Source organism: Ceratotherium simum, chromosome 2 (assembly GCF_057802395.1).
Source record: "Ceratotherium simum simum isolate JZ-2026a chromosome 2, ASM5780239v1, whole genome shotgun sequence".
Lineage (NCBI taxonomy): Eukaryota > Metazoa > Chordata > Mammalia > Perissodactyla > Rhinocerotidae > Ceratotherium > Ceratotherium simum.
Genome location: NC_141901.1, coordinates 58,420,673 through 58,438,054, shown reverse-complemented (window position 1 = coordinate 58,438,054; position 17,382 = coordinate 58,420,673). Strand labels below are relative to the sequence as shown.

At 42.7% G+C, this 17,382-nt stretch overlaps 1 protein-coding gene across 2 annotated transcripts in view; it reads right to left on the bottom strand.

Moving 5' to 3' along the window:
- Positions 1–17,382, bottom strand: part of AKNAD1 (AKNA domain containing 1) — a 33,871-nt gene that overhangs the window by 1,921 nt on the left and 14,568 nt on the right. For both annotated transcript variants that reach the window (XM_087419901.1, XM_087419908.1), the window contains exons 6-11: positions 14,447–14,609; positions 10,665–10,750; positions 7,438–7,535; positions 4,325–4,447; positions 4,124–4,231; positions 1,900–1,981 (exon numbers count right to left, since the gene is read on the bottom strand). In XM_087419901.1, the coding sequence (XP_087276027.1) occupies positions 1,900–1,981; positions 4,124–4,231; positions 4,325–4,447; positions 7,438–7,535; positions 10,665–10,750; positions 14,447–14,609 (660 nt within the window). The remainder of the gene's footprint in view (positions 1–1,899; positions 1,982–4,123; positions 4,232–4,324; positions 4,448–7,437; positions 7,536–10,664; positions 10,751–14,446; positions 14,610–17,382) is intronic.

Genomic DNA, 17,382 nt, shown 5'->3' with positions numbered 1-17,382 from the left:
TCCAGGGCCACAGTGTACAGTTGTTCAGGTTGTGCACTGCATAGCTCTAGGGAGTTTCATTCACAAAGCGTATGTGAAAGACACTGCCTGGAGTTATGCTTTGCACAACCATGAGTAGTGGCCCTAAGGGATGCCACATGACCTAGCCTGTTGACAGTGGGCCATGGAGCCATCCTCACATCTTTTCCCGGCTTGAGATTCCTTCTGTGAAGCATTACTTCTTTGGTACATACAGCACTTGTGAGCAATATCATCTCCAGAAAGTCTGACTTCAAATGCTTGTGACTCAAAGCCTCCCTTTATCCCTCTCCCCCACCACATTAACTTTAGTTGGTTCTGCACGTTAGTTTAACACATTGGATCTATCCTCCAGTTGAGAGAGGAGGTCAGCATCGGGGCCCCCAGCTAATGACAAACTGGGCAGAAATGGCAGTGTGGTGCAGTGGGAAGAGCGTGGGCTTCAGAGTCCTCTGTCTCCCCACATCCAGTCACTCACCACTGTCAACAATAACAACAGCTGTCACTTGCTGAGTGCCATGTACCTCTCTAAATGCTTTATATGTATTGACTCAGTCCTCAATGAGGTCGGTGCTGCTATTCTTCCCATTTGGGGAATAATGGGGAAACAATGAGGAAAGGGAGGCACAGAGAGGTCAAGCAACCCGCCCAAGAATAACGAACCAAGATGCAAACCCAGGAACTCCCCAGAGGCCACGTTCTTAAACACTACACTGCACTATGGCAGCGGTAGTGGGTTCAGACTAAGTGCGTATGATTGCAGAGCCTGAACTATTAACTCGGCTACACTAGTGGTTCTGCCTCCTAAATAGCAACCCAATACTAGACTTCTCTCTTTCCTTTTCTACCACCCTTGGCCAGGCTGCCATCATCTCATCTGGATTATTGCACTAGCCTTTTATTTGGCCTCTGTGCTCCAGCCCTAGCCTCCTCTAGTCCATTCCCACTTTCTTAGTAGCTAGAGTGATTTATTTATTTATTTTTTTGGTGAGGAAGATTAGCCCTGAGCTAACTTCTGATGCCAATCCTCCTCTTTTTGCTGAGGAAGATTGGCCCTTGACTAACATCTGTGCCCATCTTCCTCTACTTTATATTTGAACGCCGCCACAGCATGGCTTGACAAGCAGTGCGTTGGTGCACGCCCAGGATCAGAACCTGCAAACACCAGGCCACCGCAGCGGAGCACGGGCACTTAACCGCTACGCCACTGGGCCGGACCCTAGATGATCTTTTAAAACACTAAAAAAATTTTTAAACTCTGGCTAAAAAACTTCATTGGCTTCCCATTATCCCTAAGAGTCTGAAATCCTTCCTGTAACTGACAAGCCCCTGCACAGTCTGGCCCTGCCCATCCCACCAGCCTTCCCTCACCAGCCCCATCTTGCCCCACCGCCACTCCCTCGTTTAGGCTCCAGGCATGCCGCTCCTGAACTCGCTAAGGGCCTTTCCGTGCCAGGAAGCTCTCTTAGAATGAATGTTCTTCACTCTTACCCCTCCATCTCCTTGCTAGTTGATTCATATTTATCCTTTAGAGCTCAGCTTCCCTGAACCCCCAAATTAGGTAATAGCATTCTGTATGCCCCCTTCTTGGCACTTATAAAGACTGACTCCAATACCAAAAAAGCAAGCACCTAAGTACTGTCTCTGAGGGCAAGAACAGTAGTTGACTTTGTCACTGTGTCCTCAGCACCTAGCCCAGCACCGTGCTGTTGACACTCAAATATTTGTTGAATGAATAAATGACTAAAGTATTAGATAGACTTAGGTTTGAATCCTGGCTCTACTAGTGATCTAGGTGATCTTGGGCAGGTAATTGTGCACCCAACCAGTAGGTAGCCAATTTTGTTATAATTTGTGATAATAAAATAAAATAATACTTACTTTCCTGCTATGGGTTCATGTTCGTCTTGAGAAGATTTTGAACTCGCTCTCTGGGAACAGATCCAGTTTGGTTTTGAACAAGCTGAAAAATGTTAGCTATGATTAAATTCAGAGCACCAAAAATGATCCCCAAATGGTGGATATATTGGTATCATTTCCTGAACTTTTCTGTATGAATGAAATATTTTATGAAATTTTAATAAATAAATAAGAAAATTAGGGAACATAGAAGACCAAGAACTTTCTATCAAGTATTCTGAATTCAGGAAAAGAAATTCAACTTTTAAAAGGAGTTTTATTAGCAGACAAGAGACCAGGAGTCTAGGTTCCCTGGGTGCTAGCTGTGGGGCTGGGCATGTTGTCTCACTTCTCTGGGCTCAACTACTTCATCTGAAAAATGGAGGGATAATATCTTCCAAAAGTTTGGAACACACGGATCCCTGAAGTCCTCTCCAACTTTAGGAACAAGGATTCTAGGAGTCAGAAACTAATAATTATGTCACTAAGACATTCTAGAAAATAGAGACTAAACAGAGAAGAAGGTAACTGTAGAAAAGTCACCATGGAAGGAAAGAAGAAAGCCAGGGAGAGGAAGAGAGAAAAGTCAGTGGCCAACAAATCTGCGTTCTCTGTCGCTGGGGCTCCCTCCTCCCCTCTCTTTCCCCTTGTCCTCCTCCTCTTCTCCTCTTCCCCTCTTTCTGCTTCCAGGTGACCTGTCTCATTCCCTGGTCTCTAGTGGCTAGGCTTCACTCCCCCTCAGGAGGGTCCCATTTGACAAGGGAACTGGGAGAGATTGTCCCTCAGCCAAGGAAGGCAGAGCAGAAGCCAGAAAGTCCAAATTTAGTCCTGCTGACCCCCCAGACTAGAGTCGTGATGAACAGAGGCACTAACGAGCTCAGTCTTCATCCTTTGGTAGTCTCTAGATATAATTTTACTTGAAACGTAGAAACTCAGAGTTGGAAGGGACCAGAAGGCCATCTGGTCCAGGTCTAGTCCAGTCTACAGATCTACAACATCCCGACAAAGTACATTGTCTCCCAGTCTACAGATGGGGCTCGTGACCTCCTGCAACATCCCACTCCATTTTCTCTCTGTTCCAGTTGCTGGAAAGTTCTTTTTTAACGTTGAGCAAAAGATACCTCCCAGTGACTTCTACCCTCTTGGCCACTATATGTTTATTAACGGAGTTCAAGATCACATTTCAGGTGACTCAGTTACTTTCCTCATTCATGTATTGGAATAACAGGTCTTGTGGGCTATAGACCCAAAGACCAAAGTGATAGTAAAGAAATCTGCCCTGTTGCTTCCGCAGAGTCTTAGTGCCTGTCACCTCGAGAGAATACATCCAATTGGAGGATTTGGCAGCTGCGGGGGTGGGGGTGGGGGAGGGTGGGAGAGGAGGCACAGCTGAGGTCAGTCAGGTAAATGACATTCTTCAGTCTCGGACATTGGCACTTGTGAAAGATAAGAAACATTCTCCCTGGTGCCCTGTCCCCAGAGAGGGAGAGAAAGAGCTGTGACGGTATGAAGTCACCCCCAGGGAAAAGACGTCTGAGAACCGGGTATCGCTGTCCAGAGGCAAAACAAGGAGCATTTCCTTCTCTCCTCCGTGTTCGCTTAGCATACTTTGATTTTGCTGTTAGCACTTAGCGTTTTGCCATGCACTTTCCTTATTTGGTATGAGTTCCTTTCTCTCAACAGATTGTAAACTCCTCAGGAGGGAGGAGCCATGTCTTATTCATCTTTATAAATAAATGTTTGTGGGATTTTAATTTTTTCCAAAGAGCACAATTTTGGATCAAAATTAGCAATATGATGTCTAAAGAGTATAAAAATAGTCTATTTCTTTACATGCTGACTTTTAGTAGGGATATATTTAAAGCTTTCGCCACTCCTGAATAATAACACTAATAGTTGTGATTACTCAGTTGTTCATTTGTTCAGCAGATAGTTATGATTTGCTAACAGCTTACACTGGTATAGACTTACTACCTTTCAAAGTCCTATATCGCTAGGATTTCATGTCTCCCAGCCCAGCGCAGCCTCTTGCCATCCAGGCGAAGGGCTGGATGTAGAAGTGTCAGATGAGTGCTGGAGACCCAGCAGCATCCTGGAGAGGGCAGGGGCTCCCCAGATGGAAGCAGGGGCCAGTGTGATGTGGGTCTCCCACACCTGGGAGACTAGGTTGTTTACAAAGATGGGATCATGCAGGAGATGTACTCACAAAGTGAAGAATTTTTATTTTCATTTAAAAAGCAGAGCGGGACAAAGGCACTTCTTTCACTATGATTCAAGTAATTCTGTCCTGGGGTGTTGTGTCTATAATGAAATTCTAAAAAGAAAAGATTAAAAATACAACTCATTGCCTGAGAACAACAGCTGTCCCCGCTTTGCCTTCCTTCTGAGGCCCCCTGGTCGCCCTCACCTTTAGGTGGTTCTTTGCCGCAGACTCTTCCGGAGTCACGACTCTTAGTGCCGCAGGCCTCACATTTGTTACTCTGCGCTCCAGTGGCAGAAGCAGAATAGCAGCTGTGTCCTGCATCAGAACCTGGAAAAGCCCAAGTTATGCAAAGGAAGTGTAAGTTTCTTGAGTATAGTCATAAAATATGGTGTGGAGTGTAGAGCTCTAACCGTGCAAGGTATGCATTAGGCACCAACATGTTCAACTTCGCCAGCTGCATTACCAAGGGGAGTTGCCAGCCTAGGGGTGACATTTGGGATCCCCTTCTGACAGCTGAGAGATGTTTTGATAAGTAACAGTCTGATGTGAAAGTCTCAGGATTTGCTTAGTGCATGTAGGTGCTTAGTAAAGGGCTGCCACACGGATGGATCTGTGAGAATTTGGCCCTCTGAATTATCAGACAATCTTGCATTTGTGGTTATTTTTCCAGATTTGCCCTGATACGCCCACATTCTCTTCTCAGACCCTGCTGTGGCCAAGAGCTTGTGTTTTGTCCTCCAGGCAATTGGAAAGATGGTTTTCCTCCACAACAAATTCATAAGCCCATATGGGAACCTGAATCAGAGCTTTGCCCTCAGCAGTGCCACAGAAAGGCTAGTAGTAGAGAGCAGGTGTGTCTGGTGCAGGTCTAGAACTTGTGGGCAGTGGAGCTCTCCAGGTCGGGCCAGAGCGTGGAAGCCTGGGCCAGGCAGGTGAGCATGTCAGGCTTAGATGTCCAAGTCTCAGCTCCAGGAGAAACAAGGCCAGGGGACAAAGCCTCTGCCAATGTTACCTGCCTTGCTGCACTCATGATACACTCATTTGTAACATTATGTTCAAAGTGGAAGTCACAAATGGAATGAGCTCTAGAAAAGTTTTTTCTTTCCCAAATCTCACTCAATCAATAGTCATTGAATGCCTTCTCGATCCAAAACCCAAAGAAATTACAAATAGAGGACAGGAGGCATACCCTGGGAAGGTTGTGTTGTACAGTGGAAAGAGCATGAGGTTCAGAAGCCTGGCTCTGCCACTTATTAGCTGTGATGGTTGAAAATACGTCCACAAATTCTTTGACGTGCTTTTCAAAAGGTAGAGCCTAATTCCTCCTTGAGTGTAGTCTGGATTCAGTGACTTGCTTCTAACAAATAGACAAAGTGGTAGTGATAGTGTATAACTTCCAAAACTAGGTCCTAAAAGACATTGAATCTTCCATCTTGGTCTTTCTCTTAGATCACTTGCTCTGGGGGAAGGTGGCTGCCATGTCATACTGACACTCAAGTAGTCTATTGGAGAGGCCCACATCGCAATGAACTGAGACCTGCCAATGGGCATGTGAATGAACCAATTGGGAAGCAGATTCTCCAGCCCCAGTCAAGCCTTCAGATGATGGCAGTATTGGCCAATATCTTGATGGCAGCCTCATGAGAGACCTTGAGCCTGAACCACCCGGCTAAGCTGCTCCCAAATTCCACCCACAGAAACTATGAGATAGCAAATGTTTGTTGTTTTGAGCCATTAAGTTTTGGGATGCTTCATCACACAGCAATAGATAATACACCAGCTCTTTGACCCTGGATGGTCACTTAATTTCTCTGAGCCTCCATTTCCTTATCTATAAAATAAAGATAATAATTCCTACCTTACAGGGGTGTTATGATAGTTAAATGATATATATTACATCAACAGTTCTCAAACTTTTGATTTCAGAACCCTTTTATACTCTTAAAATTGAGGATTCTAAAGAGCTTTTGCTTATTATAGTTTTTATCTACCATATATCATTAATATATGCCATTTTTTATACCTATGGTGAAAATCTCCCCCTGCACTGGAGAAGAGCTATCATACAGCATTCAGTCAGCTGAAGATGGATTGGTAGAGAGGTATTTATTTATAAACTTCAAGTCATTTTTTCTGTGCAGAATCATTCAGATCTTCCTCAGACTGAAAGGGCAGTTCTGAGGCTATTTTTTTTTTTAGAATTTTAAACTGAGGCATTTAAAAAATATTTTATTATGTCATTTAAAAACAATAATCCATTTCATGTTCACAAAATAACATTTTTTATGAAAAATAGCTATTTTCGAAAATAAAAGAAAATAGTAAGAAGAGTGGCAGTGTTTTATGTTTGGCAAGAATCTTGAGTATCTGGCTTAATAGAAGGCAGCCGGATTCCAGAGCCGCATCTCCGTCCAGTCTGTTGCAGTAGTGGCCTTGCACAGATATGTAGCTGGAAAAGAGAGGACTTCATGGCCCCCTTGAGAGGGTCACAGAGACCCCCAGGGGCCCTCTGACCACACTTTGAAAATCTCTACTCTAACAGCATCTGGTGTAGTATGAAACCTGTTATTATTATTATTATTAGAAAATGTATCATCTACAGAGAGGAAATAGAACTAAACATGACCTGACAGAAAGAATACAGAGTTGAAGGAAAGGCTCTCGGCTAACAGGCTGTATGAACAGAAGCGACTCCTGTTAGCTGTCTGGCCCCCGGTGTCCTCAGGTATAAACTGGGTAGATTGGGCCCGGGCGGTGATCTTCATGCTCAGGAGCTGCCTGAGCAGGCAGGCCTCAGCCCCACCTCTTCCTCTCCCAGGGCGGTTCTGCCAGGAGATATTTTTCTGCTTAGACTATCTTTGGAGAAAGGCTCCTATGACTAGAAGTCATTGAATTCCACACACTAGTGCTCTCTGGGTCTCCTCCCAGCTCTAATTCTCTTTGCTTCTATGAAATGTGTGTGGACAAGTCAACAGCAACTCTCCGGTGGTGGGTAAGATTACCAGGTGCAGATTATGGGTCATGCTGGAAGGATGATGACACACCAGACTTGAGGCCACCTAATGACTGAGTCCATGGAATCCTGCGATTCCAGCCAGAAACAGACGTTGGCACTTTCACTCTTACTTGACCACATCTTATTTAAATTGATTCAATTATTAATTCTTTACATTTTGCAAAAAAATACACATGCAACACCCTAGTCTAGGGCAATGCTATTTGGAATGTGGATGCCAAGCTGGCGCCCACCATAAGCTGACCCTATGGAGAGGGACCTTGAAGACTGACCACCCATAGCCCCAGGCCCCTCAGCTTACAGAGAACTGAATCTGGGTGCAGTGCCTTTTCTTGAATGGCGCTGGGAAACCTTCCACAGTTGATCCTTCTGTGGCTGTTTTTCTCCATTTTTTGCTTCCTAAAAAAGGTGCATAAGATCCCATAAACGTTTAGTACACTTCTAATAGAGATAGTGAAAGTATTGGTAAAACTGAAATGTTAAATTTCTAATATCAGAGCCTGGAACAATGTAGGAGTGGCACGTCATCCTCCACACAGAGATCCCCTCTGCCTGCCTGTTTGAGAGCTTCCCTCTAAGAAATTGTACCCAGCACAATTTGGCCTGATGAGAATGTGAACAACAAACATTAAAAGTAAATCTGTTTTGTTCCCCAGAGGATAATATCTAATCATCGTGCACACATACATAACAGAGAAATCTGAAGTATGGGATTATAAAGTTTGGTGTTTTCTTCTTATTCATATCTCAAAATCAATTGTCGGGGGAAGAAGCCGTGCTGTGTCAGTACCGGGTCACATGGCTTTGGCTCTATAAGCACAAGCTGAATGTATCCAGAAAAGCCAGCAAGGTGGATTTTGTCCAGTGTTTATGGGACTAAACACTGTGGGAGCGTGGGGGGTTAATTTTAGCTGTACGAGGCCACCAGGGGGCATCAGAAAGATGTCCTACAATTGTCATTTACCAGGATGCTTCCGCTGACCTGTCTGTAGCTTCAGCCTCCCTTCTTCACAGAAATTCTAACTTCTCCAGAGGAATTCTAATTAATAATAATTCTTAAAGCTCTTGCTTAGCCCTTGGGATACAATAATAGCCCCTGGGGAGAGTTGCTCATTCTTAATGTGGAGGGCACGGTGCCCAAGGGGTCCTGGCCCGAGCCAGTGAGGCAGGAATGAGGCTGATTCCCGGGAATGTGGCATGAGCCTGAGGTGTTGCTTGGCAAATGCATGCACGCCCACCTATGCCCGGGGCCTGCTGCTGGGGCAGAGGGCCACAGTGCTTGGAGTGTGTGGGGCTGGGGGCTGAGAAGCCAGGCCCTTGCCCTCCTATTGGAAAAACATGCTCTCCTCCTGAGTCACATATTTTCTCACACATCATTTTCTGTCTCCACCCTCCTCCTCCAGGGCGTTTGTACATCTGCTCTCCAAAGTGGAAAACTTGGATCTGACTCAAGTGAATTCAGTCCAACACACGATTTTCTTTTTCTGCGTCTTTTAAACTTCTTTGTGCACTAAAATCTTCTTGCCAAACATAACAGCTAAGGGCAATTCTACTTGAGAAGGCAGGTTTTCAACAAGATCAAGTAACTCAAGTGTACTCTTAAACCCAGAGTTCTGCTTCAGAAATAACACAAAGGGACAAGCATTTTACATGTGGCGTATATACTACTTATCTGCATATTTAGGACACTTTGCAAATATCCCGCAAACAGTATGTACATCAGCAAGCTTCACAAAGAATGTGTCCCATTTGAGAGATATCTAGTCTTCCAAAAGAGTAAAGAGTACATAGCCCTCCTTTCAATTAATTCCTCAGGGATTATGTAGTTCACCAAGACCAGTTTATAAATCATGTCTGTCTCCTCATACTCCCCAGCAGTAGATTCACTGTTAGGTCTGATTTTACACTTGGTTGCACTTTTCTTTGCTTCTTGTCCATCATAAAAGAGTCAATTTAGTCTGGAACATTGGTTCCTGTTCTGGTACTTAAGTGGTTCTGTACGGTCTAGACTAGGAATTTGGAAGAGAAACACTTCATACCTTAAATGTTTAATCAAAATGTTTTTTAAATGTCAAACTATTCTTATTATTCTTACAAAACCTAAAAGAAAAACCCCAAATCTAAATTTTAATACAACTAATAAAAATAGTAGCTGGGATGACAGGGTGAGCATCGTTAGTGCCCCTTGTATTTAAAGGAGAGTCAAAGCTAATGACTGACATCATGTTGGTAAGGTAATGGTCCACTCCAGATGACACATGGTAATTTTTAGCACAAACACCACACTGTTTCTTTTTTTAGGGGCAGAAACTCAATAAAACATTTGTGACCAGAGCCCATTCCCATGGTGGAATGCTTTCTACCAGGAAACTTCAGTCTTTCGGACTTCGTCATCTGCTTCTATTAGAGCCCACTAAGTACAGGTAGTTGTGGTTGCTGAACAGCTCCTCCCTCCCTGACCCTTGACCTTTGGAAAGCGGATTAGCCAAACTCAGCCGGAGTCCACAGAGCAGGCTGAGCTCGGAGGTGGTGCCTCTCATTAACTGATAGAAGCTTCAAATAAATGATTCTGAATCCCCATGGGCTAACAGTTGATCCAAAGAGTGTTTCAAAAACATTAAGGATTTTTCCTGAAGATTTTACATTTATGGCTTTTCACAAGATTTACAGCTTGTTACTTCTGGAAGGTTTTTTTTGTTTTTTTGTGAGGAAGATCAGCACTGAGCTAACATCTGATGCCAAGCCTCCTCTTTTTTTGCTGAGGAAGACTGGCCCTGGGCTAACATCCGTGCCCATCTTACTCTACTTTATATGGGACACCACCACAGCATGGCTTGACAAGCGGTGTGTCAGTGCGTGCCCGGGATCTGAACCAGCGAACCCTGGGCCGCCACAGCGGAGCGCTCCCACTTTCCGCTTGCACCACCGGGCCTGCCCCTGGAAGGTTTTTTGCTGAGGAATGGCGAGAAGCAAACCCTGAGATGTGGGATTAGGCTTATTTCTGGTGGGACTGGGGGGCAGGGGTGGAACCCAACAGGGAAGATTTTCACTTATCATGAGGAGAGTGTAGTGAGGGTGGGAGCTGGTAGATGGTGTTTGTATAAAAATCTCCTGTCTGGGCAATGTTCAAATGGACCCTGCAGGACAAACCACCCTCCATGTGCTGTAGCCGTGATTTCTTAACCAAGGGGGCTTACCAGAATCACCTGGGGAGACTGAAAAGCAGTATTCCTATCAGGGCGCCACCCCTGGCGAGACTGATTACAGCAGGTGGGGCTTAGGCATGAGTATTATTTAAAAATCTCCCTGGTGACTTTGATGCTCTCCCCAGTTGAGAAGCACTGCTAGAGGGATTTGTCAGTTGGAAGAGAGGTCGGCCTATGTATCCAGCCCTGAGATCTGTGATTCTATAACTCGGCCGGTGGCTTCTGGCACCCGTTCAGTTAGTTGACGCCCACTCTCTCTGGAATTATTATCCCAGGACCGGCTCCCACCCATCCTGGGAATTTAGCAGCAAGAAGCCCTCACCATTCAAGGACTCGGCGGCAGAAGGCACAGCTTGGACTGGTTATCTCTGCATGTTCCTGCCTTCCCGAGGCGTTGCTGGGGTCCTCCTGCACCACAAAGCACACACAGATGCGGATATGACTGAGGAAGTGACTCATCCCTTGGCTGCTCTTGCACAGCCCAGCAGCAGCTCAGACTCGGCTGGGCGCACCATTTCAGGACTCCTGCGTTCTGATTTCGCGCTCTGTGGGGTCTGTGCTCTAGTAGCCTGGGGCTGAGAGAAAGAAAGCTTCAACAATGGCCTGACTGCCTTCTTTCTCCAAACATTTAAAAATCTAGTTTACGGGTGAGAGACTATTTTGTCTTTCCTTTAGTTTCAAATTACCCCAAGCTCCACCAGAGGATGAACACATTTAAGAAGATGATTTTTAAATCTATTAATCTGACGAATGATTAGTAGAGGTCTAAAAGCTTTTCCAAAGAAATGTATTCAACTATGCATTAAAACAGGCTTTTGGGACTATCTAGAGGCCTAAATTTTTGTTTATATGTCCCCTTTTAGCACAAATAAATTATACTACTGAACTGAAAGGGCTGACACCTCACCAGCATGTATTTTTTACTATGGTTTTCCCCTTTATGTAAATGGAAAATAAGCATACTTTTCTCACCATTATAAGCAATGCTGGCATAAGCATCATTGTCCAGATAGCTTTTTCCACACTTTGAATTACTTCCTTAGGAAATGTCTGGGTCAAAGGTTGCGAACATGTTTAGGTGATGATGCAGATTGCCAAATTGCTTTCCACAGAAGTGGTACAAGTTGCATAGCCACCAACGCTGTGGGCGGTTCAGCTTGATCACACCTTCCTCTGCACAGGAATTGTCACTTACAAGTGTTTTTGTTAATTTAAAAAGGCGAAGTGGCACCTTGTGTTAATTAGCATTTCCTCTGTTATTAAAGGGGAGAACATTTTCCCATATGCTTCTTTATTGGTTGTATTTCCTACTTGTGACTTTTAGTTCATAGACTTGGTCCATTATTTTTTTTGGAGGGTTTCAGAGTTTTCTTATTAATAAAAATAACCATTTGAGGATTGCTCGTTGTGCCAGGTGCTTCTCATGTAGCCTCCTTTATTCCTTCCCACCTTCCTGGCACATTGTCCCCATTTCAATGATGAATAATCTTTTTTTTTTTTCTTGTGAGGAAGATTAGCCCTGAGCTAACATCTGTCGCCAATCCTCCTCTTTTTGCTGAGGAAGACTGACCCTGGGCTAACATCCGTGCCCATCTTCCTCTACTTTATATGGGACGCTGCCACAGCATGGCTTGACAAGCGGTGCGTTGGTCTGTATCCGGGGTCAGAACCTGCGAACCCTGGGCCACCGAAGCGGAGCGCGAGCACCCAACCGCTGCGCCCCCGGGCCGGCCCAATGATGAATAATCTGAAGCTCAGAGAATTTAACCAACTCGGCAGAGCCACACAGCAAGTAAGGGGCAGAGCTGGGATCTGAACCTCTACCCACCCGTATGTAAGCGTGTGTTCTTAACCACAATGCTGCTTCTCCTTTGTGTGCTTGTCAGATCACTTTGTACAATAAAAATCCCAATACTGAACATTATTTGCTCTTAATATTTTCCAAGTTGTCTGCCTTTTTCAAAAAAGATTGACTGGTTTCAGCTTGGCAAACACTGGTTAAAATGTTGATGCTGTCCAAGAGGTGGTGGAAATGGCTAAGAAACGTGAAAATGGGTTGAATTTCACAAATAGTCAAAGAAATACAGATTAAAACAATGAGATACCAGTTTTCACTTATCACTTTAGCAAAGGTTGTAAAGAAAAGAAAACATATCCCCGGGGGGCAGGGGGGATCAGGTTGGAGATGCCTCCATTCCCACGCACGGCCATGTGCCTGTAAGCAGGTACCCCCTTGCTAAAGGCCAGTTCGTCAGAATTTTCGGTGTGTACCTTCTGAACCATTAACTACACTGCTAGGCTTTTATTCTAAGGAAATATTCAACTATGGCTAAAAGTTTGCATATAAAATGATGTTACTGAAGCAGTGTTTATAATATCAAAGAACTGGAAAAAACTAAATGCCCATCAATAAGGGACTGGTTAAATGAATCAGGGTATAGCCATACAATGCAGTCCTTAACACTGAAGCTGTAGGTTTATTCTAAGTGGCTGCTGAGATGCCCACAATATAATGTTAAATTAAAAAAGCATATCATAAAACAATATATATAGTATGATCCCATTTTTGCAAAAATGGGTGTGTGTATGCAGAGAAAAAAAAGACTGGACAGATAAACACTTAAAATATTAGCAATGATTTTTCTCTCAGTAAAATGTTCTTTATACTTTTCTCTATTTTCTGAATTTTTTTTGCAATAGGCATATATCACTTTTATAATTTAAAAAGTAAACGTTTTTTCCTCTATTTTCCCCCTGTGTTTTCTTTTATCACTTCTAGGCCCACAAGGATACCTCTGCACTTCACGTTTGAGTCAAATTTAATTAGCAGAATGTAGGGAGGTGCCCTCCACCCGAGTGGGGAGACCTGGGCTCCAGTGTCTCCTGTCATTTGTCCTGGGCAAATCTCCTCACCTCTCTAAACTTCCAACTCTTCTTCTGCAGAAAGGCTTTGCAAACAGTTGCTATCGACTTGGTACCAAGTAAAGAAGAACAAACCCAGACCTGAGGGAGCTGCTGGGCGGAAGGCTGGGCTGACTCACGAGGCTCCCTCACACCACGCTGAAGCTAATTCAGGTTCTGGACTAGAGGGATGACATGCCGTGAACCTTGAAGACTGCGTATGAAGTGTTGAAATCATTTGTTAAATCCACAAAGTCTCAGAGTTTACTATACTGAGCATTCCCTCTATACCAGGCCTTCAGTCAGATGTTCGGGATACAAAGATGGGTGCAAAGGCGCGAGGACAAATGAGACACAGTTCTGTGGGGAAACAGGGGCCAGAGCAAAGAATTCCGCCTGGGCTGGGGGCTGTGCATCAAGGTTATAGAAATTGCCTAACTCTGAAGCTGGCTTGAATAAATGTGATTTTGCCCAGCAGGTGAGTGTTTTGAGGAGGCAAATACACTTCTTGGGAAGGGCTGACACTTAATACCATCTTTACCATTTTGTTTTTAACTCTGACAAAAACCTGTTCAAGTTTTGAATATCAGCCACAGGCTGTGTCTTCAAATACTGTCTGAAACAAAAGAGTCAATTTAAGGCAATTATCCAGATGATTCAGTTTCTCAGAATTTTAATTTAGTCTGAAATGTTCTGATAGTTTAGACCACAAAAACAAAAGGCGTAGAAAGACATGGTGATTGATTTGAATTCCTAATCCTGCATGTGTAGACAATCCAAAAATTTAATTTCAGAGAAAGAAAATGCAGAAGTGGACTCATGGGAAATAGTTCTTTCACTGAGTGTTATTCTTTATTTAGAAGAGGGAGTACAAAACTATTAAGAAGAAAAATTGTTTCTTCCAAGCATGATCCGAAAAAATGTTACTATTCATCCGGGAGAAATAGCTCTTCAGCGATGCATCAGTTTAAACTGCATTGTTATGTCCTAACCTAATAAGAGATTTCAAAAACCAACACTTGAAATAGGTTCTAATTTTTAAAAGCTGGTTCCATTTTAAATAATGTGATTCATAGGACTCTGGAAAGTTAAATTTTCATGAAATATTAAAATAGAATTCAGTGTTTCCATGAACTAGAATTCTATAAATGCATAAAAACTATTTTTCCTGGCATGAAATCAGGCTGTAGCTTGCTATATTACCTCATTTGAAGATGGAGAGGATGCGGATGCCAACTCATGGGATGATTGGATGATTGGAGAGCTCATGGGAAGAGAGAGAGCCGAAGTGTATTTGCCTTTATCAATTTTCTCTTTAACATATTCAAGTAGCATCTCCAACTTGAAGATTTCACCTTCCACTTTTCTAAGTAAACATAAACAGACAGGCATCTTATAGGGTATGCAGTCAACATTCTAATTAGTAACAACAGTTCTTGAATGTAGCATTGATCCATATTATTAATGTGGTCTGTCTTCAAACAGGAAGGTTAATGGACACTTGCCCTGACAGGTATCCTGTTTATAGTTTCACTCCAGAGGCCTAGGCTCTAATCCTCATTTTGTTATTCATTAGCTGTGTATCCTTGGGTAAATCACTTAATCTTTCTGGGGCTGGCCTGGTGGTGTATTGGTTAAGTTCAAGCACTCTGCTTTGGCGGCCCGGGGTTTGCTGGTTCGGATCCTGGGTGCGGACGTACGCACCACTCATCAAGCCATGCTGAGGTGGTGTCCCACATAGAGCAACTAGAAGGATGTACAACTATGACATACAACTATCTACTGGGGCTTTGGGGAGAAAAAAGGAAAAAAGGAGGAAGATTGGCAACAGATGTTAGCTCAGGGCCAATCTTCCTCAAAAAAAAAAAGGGAATACAGATTGTTCAAAGTTTAAAAAGAAAAATCACTTAATCTTTCTGTGCCTCTAATGTCTCAAGTATAACATGGGAAAACAATACTTTGCTTATCTGGATCTGATTATTTTGAGGTCCTTTATAATTCTAAGATCTATGATTCTATGGCAATAATTTTTATATCAATTGAAAAAGAAGAAGGATGTGAAATATCTGATTTATTTCATTAACAAGCTTGATCTATTTTTGTTAGTGCCCTCAAGTCAATTTAGCCTCCTGGTGACCCTGCATAGAGCAGAGGCGAAACCCTGTCTGGTCTTTTTGAGCCCTCCTCTCACCTTCTGTCATTATATCAGACAGTGCTCCATTACTATCCATAGAGTTTTCATGGCCAATTTTTTCAAAAGTGGGTGGCCAGGTCCTTCTTCCCAGTCTGTCTTAGTCTGGAAACTCCGCTGAAACCTGTTCACCATGGGTGACGCTGCTAGTATTTGAAATACCAGTGGTGTAGCTTTCAGCATCACAGCAACACACAGCTGCCACAGTATGACAAACAGACAGGTGATGTGGTTCCCTAACCAGGACAGGAACCTGGGTTGCAGCGGTGAGAGCGCCAAATCTTAGCCACTAGACCACCAGGGTTGGCTAGCTTGATGTATAGGTATATGTACATATATGTACATGTGTATATAAATATATATTTCACCCAACAAAGAGAATCCATTTTTTTACATGCATTACATTTACAAAAATTTACCTTGTGTTAATCAATAAAGAAAAATTTCAACAAATTCCAAAACATTAAAAATTATACCACGGCTTTCCCATTAAGATCAAGAACAAGGTAAGGATGTCCCTTACCACCACTCCTTTTCAACATTGCACTGGAAGTCCTAGCTAATGCAATAAGACAAGAAAAGGAAATTAAAGGTATACAGATCGGAAAGAAAGAAATAAAAGTGTCTTTGTTCATAGATGACATGATTGTCTGTAGAAAATCTGAAAGAATCGACCCCCGCAAATAAATAACCTCCTGGAACTATTAAGCAATTATAGCGAGGTTGTAAGATACAAGATTAATATACAAAAGTCAACTGCTTTCCTATATACCAGCAATGAACAAGTGGAATTTGAAATTAAAAACACAATACTGTTTACATTAGGATCCAAAAAATGAAATACTTGGGTATAAATCTAAGGAAATATTTACAAGATCTATACGAGGAAAACTACAAAACTCTGATGAATGAAATCAAAGAACTAAATAAATGGAGAGATATCTCATGCTCATGGATAGGAAAACTCAATATTGTCAAGATATCAGTTCTTCCCAAATTGATCTATAGAGTCAATGCAATCCCAGTCAAAATCCCAGCAAGTTCTTTTCTGGATATTGACAAACTGTTTCTAAAGTTTATATAGAGAGACAAAAGATCCAGAATAGCCAACTCAATATTGAAAGGCAAGAACAAGGTTGGAGAGCTGACACTACTCAATTTTAAGTCTTACTATAAAGCTACAGTAACCAATGCAGAGTGGTATTGGTGAAAGACCAGACAAATAGATCAATGGAACAGAATAGACGGCCCAGAAATAGACTCACATAAATACTGTCAACTAATCTTTGACGAAGGAGCAAAGGCAATACAATGGAGCAAGGATAATCTTTTCAATAAATGGTGCTGGAACAATTGGACATTCATGTGCAAAAAAATGAATCTATACACAGAATACATTCTTCACAAAAATTAACTCAAAATGGATCATAGACTTAATGTAAAATGCAAAACTATAAAACTCCTAGAAAAGAATATAGGAGAATGACTAGATGACTTGGGGAATGATGGTGACTTTTTAGATACAACACCAAAAGCACCATTCATGAAAGAAATAATTGGTCAGCTAGATTTCACTAAAATTAAAAACTTCTCTGCAAAAGATAATGTCAAGAGAATGAGAAGATAAGCCACAGACTGGGAGGAAATATTGGCAAAAGACACGTCTGACAAAGGACCATTATCCAAAATATACAAAGAACCTTAAAACTCAAAAATAAGAAAAACAACCCAATTAAAAAATGTGCTGCTAAAGACCTTAACAGACACCTCACCAAAGAAGATATACAGATGGCAAATAAACACATGAAAAGATGCTTCACGTCATATATCATCAGGGAAATGCAAATTAAAACAACAATGAGATACCACTACACACTAGTAGAAGGGCCAAAATTCAGAACACTAACACCACCAAATACTGGCAAGGACACGGAGCAACAGGAGCTCT